Source organism: Trichechus manatus, unplaced genomic scaffold, assembly GCF_000243295.1.
Source record: "Trichechus manatus latirostris isolate Lorelei unplaced genomic scaffold, TriManLat1.0 scaffold00008, whole genome shotgun sequence".
NCBI classification, from domain to species: Eukaryota; Metazoa; Chordata; class Mammalia; order Sirenia; family Trichechidae; genus Trichechus; species Trichechus manatus.
Window position 1 is genome coordinate 19730978 of NW_004443944.1, and position 9857 is coordinate 19740834.

The 9857-nt window shown below is 46.5% G+C and overlaps 1 protein-coding gene across 1 annotated transcript; it reads left to right on the forward strand.

The window, feature by feature from the left end:
- The first annotated feature begins 1696 nt into the window (after positions 1 to 1696).
- FITM2 (fat storage inducing transmembrane protein 2) lies at positions 1697 to 6015 on the forward strand. Its single transcript, XM_004370324.3, has 2 exons — positions 1697 to 1923; positions 4263 to 6015. The coding sequence occupies exons 1-2, from the start codon at positions 1751 to 1753 to the stop codon at positions 4867 to 4869; spliced, it is 780 nt and encodes a 259-aa protein (XP_004370381.2). The 5' UTR covers positions 1697 to 1750; the 3' UTR covers positions 4870 to 6015.
- The last annotated feature ends 3842 nt before the right edge of the window (positions 6016 to 9857 follow it).

Here is a 9857-nt window from a genome sequence, read left to right on the forward strand (position 1 = left end):
GGAGCAGTTGGTGGGTTTGAACCACTAGATCTTTTAGTTAGCAGCCGAGCTCTTAACCAGTGCGCCACCAGGGCTCCTTAACAATTAGTCAGCCCCGGGCTTAACCAGTTCTTCAAAAATCTCCAGGAACGAGGCTGTATGGTCTCAAATGAAACAAACTCATATCCTTTCTAAAGAAACATGAATAATACTGAATCTTTCAGAAGATATCTTTGTGATAGTCCCTCTGGGTGATTTCTAGCATTTCTCTTCACCCAGCACCCTTTCCCCTTTTCTTAAGGAGGAGATAGGTATCTGGATTTTCATTGGCGGAACCACCCAGCTAATAAGGAGTGGAGCTGGGACTCGAACCCAGCCTCCCTGCTCTTAACCATTGTGCTGTTTGATATGAAAGCACCTGCCAACCTTCAGGAGATACAGATGGTTTCAGCCTACTGTTTACAAGCTGCCTTCACAAATAAGGAGCCCTGGTGGTGCAGTGGTTAAAGTGCTCAGCTGTTAACCAAAAGGTCAGCAATTTAAACCCACCAGTCTCTCTGTGGGAGAAAGATGTGGCAGTCTGCTTCTGTAAGGATTTACAGCCTTGGAAACCCTATGGGGCAGTTCTACTCTGTCCTATAGGGTCACTAGGAGTTGGAATTGACTCCATGGCAGTGGGTTTGGTTTGTTTTTGGTTTCACAAATAACACTTTTAGTCTGTGTATAATCAGTTCATTATTTATTACGCATAAATCAGGCCAGTGCTTCCCAAAGTGTGGTAGCTATCCCTGGTATAGGGACATGGGATTATTTTAGGAAGTTCAGAGACAACGAATATTTCAATGGAAAATTTTCGTTTTGCAATAGAAAAAATACGACTGGCACATAGAATCCATGATTTCAAGGATGTTTTTGCTTGGGAAGCTAATCGATAGGTATTTAAGTTTTTAAATGTGTGTTGGCTTAAAGAAAAATGTTAATAGTAGTATTTGTGGCATATGTACATAGCAAAAGTAATTAAGGTGGCAAAGGAGTGATTCAAGGCTGGGAAACACTGAATTCGACACCTAGCTGAGACAAGGACTGAGGGGGCTTAACCGCGATAAACTGAGTGACTGAGTCACCAACACCCTCACTGGATCTACGTTAAACTGCATCGTCCAGCATTTTTATTAAAAGAGAAAGTGAATTTAATATTTTATGAATTGATTTTCTAATGAAACCTAGTCTCATGTCCCTATACCTGGACCACCATAATGAACCACCATTCATAGAGCTAACTCTTGGGAAAATCTCCTCTTGTCTCCCCCATTTTACAGATGAGAAAACTAAGGCTCAAATAGAGGAAGCATCTTTGCCAATGTAAAAGGGAAACTAACTGATGATGTAACCACTGCTCCAATTCCTACCTTGTGGCATTCATTTTTCCCCGACCACCAGCAAATATTCCCACAAGCGCTTTCTCCCAGACTAAAGACAGCAGAGGGTGAGATTCGAACCTTCGGCACACAGAGCGCTGTCGCCTGGTGGCAGGCGCTGGGAGAAGCGAGAAGAGGAAAGCTAGGTGTTGGGACAGAAGCGCGTTGCAGTGGCTGCCAAAGACCAGAAGAGGGAGCGCGCGGGCTCTGGACTACAAAAGCTCTGCCAAGGGGTGGGGCCGGCGGCCGGCACGCATGCGCCCGAAGGGAGGCGGGGGGCACCCGACCAGGCGAAGGGCAAGACGGTGGCCGAGAGCTCTTGGGAAGGCGGACGGTGGCCGACAAGGTCGGTCATGGATCATCTGGAGCGCTGCGCGAGGGTCCTCAGGGGGACGCTGGTGCGGGCGGCTGTGCGGCGCTACCTGCCCTGGGCGCTGATGACGTTCATGCTGGCGGGCTCCCTCCTCAAGGAGCTCTCTCCGCTGCCGGAGAGCTACCTCAGCAACAAGCGCAACGTCCTTAACGTGTGAGTCAGCCCCGGGTCGCCCTCTTCTGTCCCCGCCATAGCGGACCCGCTGTCGCGATAAGCGGGCGCGGGGCCTGGCTGAAGTCTGGCTGACGGGGCGACTCGTCCAGTGAAGCTGGCGTTTAGCTTCCCAGATGGACGGGTCATTGGAAGGGGGTAAGCCCTTCTCCCAACCGTGACAGCAGCGTCTCGCACGTGGGTCACGACTAAGGGGCCCCGGAACAGCTAGTGTCACTAGGAATTCGTGTCTGCAGGCCCAGAGTAGCCTGAGCTTGACTGGGCAGAGGGTGACGAGCAGGGTTGTCTGGATGTCTGTGTGTGCATGTAGGGGTGCGTGTCGGGATGGGGTGAGAGGACATATGAACCAGCCTATGTCTCTGTTCCTTTCCCTAAATCCCCATGGAATTAGGAGTCGGTCCTTACCCTGTTTGGGAGATGCTACCGCCCTGCCTGCTTTTGTCAGACCCCGCATCTCCACTCTGTCGATCCCTCCAGCCTGTGACAGTCTCATCATCACCGGTGAAAGACCTACTTTCTCCCCGCATCCCACCTTTGAGAGCCTTGCCCCAGCCTGTGCCAGGACCCCCACTCAAAGATACTCGGCCGAGGAGGCTGGAATCCTCCAGTCTCTGACCTTTCTCCTGGAGTTCCTTGGACCTTCTCAGTCACCCAAAGTGCATGGCAGTGGCCCAGAAAAGCAACCCCCTTTGGGCTCTTTGAGACAGCTCCACCCACTTACTTCTTTTTTTTAAACTCCTGGATTTTTAAGTTTATTGCACAAAACCACTGTTGGCAATAATAAAAGGAAGCACTGAAAGGCAAAACTTATCCCTTGATTCGAGGCCAGAGTTTTGTTCAGAATTAAAGTGTCTGCAGCATTTCTTGAACGTCTGCCCGACTTTGGTTATCTACTTAAAACCCTGGTTTCTCTCCCAGGCAGCTTTGTCAAATGTCAGCTAGATTTTTGTTCTGGCAAGATCCTTGTATGTCAACCCCGGTGAAGATTTTAGTGACAGGCCCTTGAGTGGTATCTGAGAAGACTTTGGATCCTAGGAAAGAGTCATTCTGTCCTTGGCCCGCCTTCCTTCCTCACCTACCCTGCATGGCTGGGCTGAGAACAGACTATGAAAGTGGTAGTGTCCCTAAGTCTCTCACCTGTGTGTGAACCGCAGCTGGTCCCCAGGTCAGCCACCTTTCATGAGCACATGGGGGGCTGACAAGTCAGCTGCTGCTTTATCCTGCCTGGATGGGCTAGGAGCATCCTGGCAAACAAGTCCCTGTTGTTTGAGGGTAGCCATGGATTCTGGCGTTTTGTTCCAAGCCTCTGTGCTAATTAATGAAGGGAACTAGTGAGTCATTGGATCTGGAAGGGACCTTAAAAATAGTTTGGTCCCCTTAGCTCTATTAACAGCTGAGGAAAGTGAGGCTTAGAGAGGTGCAGTACCAAGTTAGATCAGAGTCAGGATTTGAAACTGGGTTGTTGAGCTTGAAGGCAAGCACTTTGTGTGCCAAATCCTTTGGAATGGAGTTGGATGGTTCCCAGACCATGTCTGCCTTTTAGGAAGGAGCCGTGGTGTGGTGGGAAAAGCATGGGCTTTGGGCTGGCCAAACCTTGGTTTAATTTGTGCTTGCTGATTTTGTGAGTGTCACCCTGGACAAGTTACTGAATTTTTCTGAGCCTTAGATTCCTGACCAGTACCGTCCTCCCATGGTAACTGCGTGTTCTATGGGAAAGGGAATGTATGTGAAAGCTCCTGGCATTTGGTAGGTGCTTAATTATTATTACTTTCTTGGACAAATACCATAGTACTTAAGATCACAGACCCTGAATTTGAATCCCAGCTCCACCACTTGCTACTTCTACCGTGGACATGACACCTCTCTTATCTGTAAAACCACTGCCGTTGAGTCGATTCCGACTTAGCGGCCCATAGGACAGGGTAGAACTGCCTCATAGGGTTTCCGAGGCTGTAGTCTTTACAGAAGCAGACTGCCACATCTTTCTCCTGTGGAGCGGCTGATGGGTTTGAAGCACTGACCTTTCGGTTAGCAGCCAAGTGGTTAACCACTGCACCACCAGGACTCCTTTTTATCTGTGAAGTGGGTATAGTAATAGTCCCTACCTCAGAGAGTTGTTTAAGATTAAATAACTAATACAACTAAAGTACTTAGTATGTGAAGCATATAGTAAGCACTCAAAATGTGATGGCTGTCATGATCTATAGCTTTTATCCAGTTTTCCCCTTTTCCCTCTTTTGCGAGTCTAGAGATCTGACTCCTGACATTGTTTCCTCTCTGCCATGTCCCCTCTTTTCACATCCACTTTCTTCCTCTGCCAGGTATTTTGTCAAACTAGCCTGGGCCTGGACCTTCTGTCTCCTCCTGCCTTTCATTGCTCTCACCAACTACCACCTGACAGGCAGGGCTGGGCTGGTCCTGCGGCGGTTGAGCACCCTGCTTGTGGGCACGGCCATCTGGTATGTCTGCACAACCATCTTCTCCAACGTTGAACACTACACGGGTAACTGCTACCATTCGCCAGCCCTGGAAGGGGTCAGGAAGGAGCACCAGGACAAACAGCAGTGCCACGGGGAAGGAGGCTTTTGGCATGGCTTTGACATCTCAGGCCACTCCTTCCTGCTGACCTACTGTGCCCTCATGATTGTGGAGGAGATGGCCGTGCTGCATGAGGTGAAGACGGACCGAAGCCACTGCCTCCATGTCGCCATTACCACCCTGGTCGTGGCCCTGGGCACCCTGACCTTCATTTGGGTGTTGATGTTTCTGTGCACAGCTGTTTATTTTCATGACTTGTCCCAGAAAGTGTTTGGCACCCTGTTTGGTCTGCTGGGCTGGTATGGGACGTATGGATTTTGGTATCTGAAATCCTTTTCCCCAGGACTTCCTCCCCAGACCTCTAGTTTCAGTTTGAAGCGAGACAGTTAAAAGAAATAAAAGAGAAACGAAAGGGGTGGCAGCAGGACAGTGGCTAATATATTTTTCATTTATTTGTCTTAGTTGGCTAAATTATCGCTCCTACTGCAGAGCGGAAGCTTACCAGGCAGTTTTGGTGTGTGGTGGTAGAGTCTGGGGAGCACATTTAGTCCCCAGACTAATCTTGCGACGTTATCCTGTGTCATAAGCACCACCATTCCAGCCAGACACTTTTCGTCCCTGGCAGGACTCGACCTTGGTCTGGAACTCTGCTTTTGTCTCTAAAGGGCAGAGCAGAGGCTCAGCGAAAAGACAGAATCAGGAAAGCTTCCCTTGGGTGGCTGAGGGAGGCCAGGGGCCTCAGGACTCTTACCTGCTGCCATCATCCTGATTCTGGTTGTCTTTTGGTTTTAATGTCTGTTAATGCTGTTATTTAAAAATGTTTCCCTCTGGTCCATTTTGCACAAGCATTTATTTCAGGCAGGGTTGTTTATAAAACTACAAACTCTCTGGTTGTAGTATTTGTTTATCCATGGAATGTTAAATATTGTGACTGGCTTGGGATTAGCTACCAAAACAGGCCTGTTGAACTGGAGTGCCTCTGTGACTTAGTATTGTATGATTTTAATGTCATGAACATTGATGACTTTCTGTCAGTGATTTCTATGAACGTGTGTTGGTTTTTGAAGCAATAAGGTTACTGTTTTTTCTTCCTTTTTGAGTGAATGCTTTCTAGGTTTTAGTAACAACCGTGGCCGTTGTTCTTTGTGGACAAAACTGAGAATAACTCACAATGCCAGTGCTACACGTTGACATGTGTAGATTGTTTTGAGGGTTTTTTTAGAACACTAATTTACTTTTTATAAACCAAAATCTTGGCTTATGGTATTAAATTCCACCTCGCAGGGCTGTTGTCTTTATTAAGAATAAAACAGGAAAGCAGGTGGTTTAATAATAACTTGATAAATTTCAAGCTGAGTCAGAGTAATTTTGCAAAATGCATATTTGCACTGAAATGTTCCTGACCACATATCAGTGGTACAGACTGAAGAGTGCTTCATGGTCCTAAGTACATTGATAGGTCTTCGGTGGCCTATGGCGTTTTTACCTTTTGAGCAAGATTATGATAACTCAGAAGTAAAATAAAATGTCTCCCGTTGCATCAGATGGCAAGAAACCAGCCTGATTGCAGAATGCCCTTATTAAATGGTGGCATGACTTCGGCCCCACCCGCCTCTTACTTGCACCACCAACAAAACCAAACCTGGGCCAAGCCTCTTCAACTGGCCTTGAAACTGACCTTCTCCCCCCCTCTCCCCCTTTGCAGCACTTCTCAATTTCCAACCTTGTCGTTCTGTGGCCTTCTCTCTGAGAGTGCTGGGAAGGGTTAGAAATCCTGCCACCTCCATCCACAAAGGCACAGCTGCACACTCTGTGAGCAGATATTTCTTCTCCCCTCACCCAGGCTGTCCATAAGGTCTCTCAGACTGAGCCATCTTGCATTTTTGAGTAATGGTCCTTGAAGCTGCTTTGATGTCCACCCCCAGCCCGATAATAGCATTAAGTGATTGATAAACACCACACTTAACTGGCTTACTCCAAGCTTAGTTTGTTAGGAGCTTGAGGCCTGGAAATTTTTCAGGGTAAATTTTACTTTATATAAAGATGTATTTAAAATGTGTGGTTTTGTGCTATTGAGCTGCAGGTTAACTTATGTTGATCAGATTGTGAGACATGATGTGTTGTACCCAAAAGTGGGAGAAACATTCGCAGCGAGATATTGGAGGCATCACCATGGTGCTTTGGAAATGTTGGCAAGATGTGATAAGCCCCGCTGAGAGAAATTTTTGCCCTCTGGAGTTTACATCCATAAACCCAGGGTGGTAGGTGCTTATTGAAGGGATCAACATCTCTCCTAAATTTCCTGTTCAGCACCCAACGGCAACAGGCACAGAGCAGTCTGGAAGTTCATTTGCGACACTTAAATCTCCAGGCATTTTCTCATGTGGGTCTGATTCAGGCTCAGCATTAAACTAACTCGGGTGGAAAGTGTCAGTTACAACTCCAGGATCCATGCCTTCTATTCTGATGAGTCTACCACTACTTCTTATTCATCCTTAGCGTCCTTGCATTTTTCTTGGGAGCATGCCCTCAGTCCGTGTGTCACACAGCATGGTATAGGTGAAAGAATTTGGGCTTAGGCAAACGTGAGACCTGGGTTTAAATCTTGGCACCACCGCTTACAGCTGTGTGACTGTGGGCAAGTTATTTAATCTCTCTGAGCCTCATTTTCCTCATTTGTAGAGTGGAGATGATACATTCATGATTAAGGGAAGTGATGCCAGTAAACTGCCCTCTGTGCTTAGCAGGCACCAGTCCCCCATCCTTCTTGTCTAAGCCTTTAGAACTTTTTGGCTCCTCCAGAGAAGGCAGGGGAAACTAACATTCTTCTTTTGGGTGCCATTTGGGGTCTGGTTCTCCTATTGAAATAGTCTCGTACTTTGAAAAGTGTCTGTTGTCCGCAGGTGCTGAACAAGAGGCTTTTGGGAGTAAATCACAGAATATTGCCACCTTTGTTTTGCCTCTCCATGTTGAGGTTCATTCACTGATGCCTCATTTTCCACGTGCATCTGTCATAGTCTGGGTACCAGAATTGTATTTAGAGAATGGCTGTTGCCACTGTTAGATACGCACAGATCATGTGTGTAAACAAGCAAATTAAAGTAAACTAGAGCAATAAATTCCATATTGCAGTGTTTCGTGTGTTCCTTTCTAATACCCTTGAGGAAGACCACTTAACATCGGCTCCCTTTGTGAACATATGCTAATTCTTCAACCACTGGTCATATGAAGGGTGTTTCATCGCTTTTGTTGCTCCTGTCTTCCCCCCTAGATCCTGTAAACTAAGTATTTATTCATTTAAGCAGCCACAGAAGTTCTTTGTTATTTCTTAACTCGACTTATTTTTCTCTCTGTCATATTCGTGTCTTTTACGCCTGAGTTCTAGATCAGCCAGATTTGGGAGCAGTCCTCTTGGCAAAAGGAGAAGAGCTAGGCCTCACAGAAGGGACACTGAAGAACAGTTACAAAGTTCACTGTAACAAGGTCACCTTTGAAAGTGCTTTGTAGCCCTGGAGCCCTGTACACACATGGGGGCCTCTTAACGCCTTCCAGTGCTCACTCATTTGTCAGCCTGACCCACTTGGCACTTCCAGGTAGCGTCTGTCAGAAGCTTTGTGGCTCCAGGTTCAGAATCTCCTCACACTGCAAACTCCCCTATTTAGATTCCTTCAACAGCAGCAAACCCTTCTTGACTCCATACTGTGAGCCAAGAGCTGGGGTAGAATGATAAACTCCCTCTCTTGGTGGAGTTTGTGTCCAAAGTCCATGCCTTCTGAGCCTACAGTGTACGCTGAGGTTGCAGAGATGTATCAATACATCTCTGCAGTGGAGGAATCTTCAGTCTTAACGGAGAAGACACATCAGGGACCAGTAATCCCCGTAATGTGTTGAGTGCTAGGGCAAGGTCAGGGCCTGGGAATATAGAACAGGGAACAAGCAGGGAACATTTCACAAGACAACAATTCTTTTGAAGGATGAGGGAAGAGTACAAGCGTTAAGGCAGTGTGAGAACAACATGTGCAAAGGTGTATAGATGTTACCATGATTTTCATCCAGATACCCTTTACAAGAAATGTGACTTCCCTATCATTTTCTAAAGCAACTGAGATTGACCAAAGGCAGCCTTAAAGAAGGACTGGCAGTGGAGATCCTAGATGAGCCCTGCTACAATATAAAGTGCGCTCAGCTGGGAGAATACCTGGCTTGGAGCTGGGTTCTGCCACTACTGTTTCTGCTTTTCTGTGTGACTTTAAATAAGTCACTCAACCTCTCTGGGTCTCAGTTTCCTCATCTGAAAAAGGATGGGGGTGTATTGGATAATCTCACCAACTCTTCTAATCTTTCCTACTTTTCTCCTCTGTTCTGCCTGATGAAAAATTCTTCCCAAGCTGTTTATGAGTTTTATTTTTAGGAAACAATCCGAGAAGAAACTCCCACTTTGCTGAAGTGGCAGCTGATTTCCTGGCAAGTGAGTGATGGGGGAGTATACTCCTAGGTCCCCTTTATCCCTCCCCTTCTTTTTCTCTGCATGGACACTAATCTAGCTCAGACCTGTTGTGTGGGTTCATGTGGACTTACTGGACATGGGAAGCTGAATCTGGTTCCCTACTGGAAGGATGGCAGGGACCTTAAAAAAAAAAAAAAAAAAATCAAAACTTTTTTTTTATTGTGTTTTAGATGAAAGTTTAAATCAAAACTTTTTTTGTTGTTTTTGTGCTTTAAGATGAAGATTTTACAGAGCAAGTTAGTTTCTCATTAAATAATTCATACACATACTGTTTTGTGACATTGGTTGCCAACCCCATGACGTGTCAACACTCTCCCCTTCTCAACCTTGGTTTCCCTGTTACCAGCTTTCCTGTCCCCTCCTGCCTTCTGTCCTTGCCCATTTAGTCTCGTTTTGTTTTATGGGCCTGTCTAATCTTTGACTGAAGGGTGAACCTCAGGAGTGACTTCAGTACTGAGTTAAAAGGGTGTCCAGGGGCCATACTCTCTGGGTTTTTCAAGTCTCTGTAGACCAGTAAGGCTGGTCTTTTTTTGTGAGTTAGAATTTTGTTCCACATTTATCTCCAGCTCTGTCTAGCATTCTCTATTGTGATCCCTGTCAGAGCAGTCGGTGGTGGTAGCTGGCACCATCTAGTTTTGCTGGACTCAAGTCTGGTGGAGGCTGTGATAGTTGTGGTCCATTAGTCTTTTGGACTAACCTTTCCCTTGTGTCTTTGGTTTTCTTCATTCTGCCTTGCTCCAGACAGGATGGGACCAGTGGAGTATTTTAGATGGCCACTCACAAGCTTTTAAGACCCCAGACGCTACTCACCAAAGTGGAATGTTGAACATTTTCTTTATAAACTTTGTTATGTCAGTTGAGCTAGATGTTC

Excerpts from the sequence above, each read along its gene's own strand:
- FITM2 (XM_004370324.3), top strand. The coding sequence starts at position 1,751 with ATGGATCATCTGGAGCGCTGCGCGAGGGTCCTCAGGGGGACGCTGGTG. Across the intron at positions 1,924-4,262 it reads AAGCGCAACGTCCTTAACGT|GTATTTTGTCAAACTAGCCT; the intron begins GTGAGTCAGCCC and ends TTCCTCTGCCAG.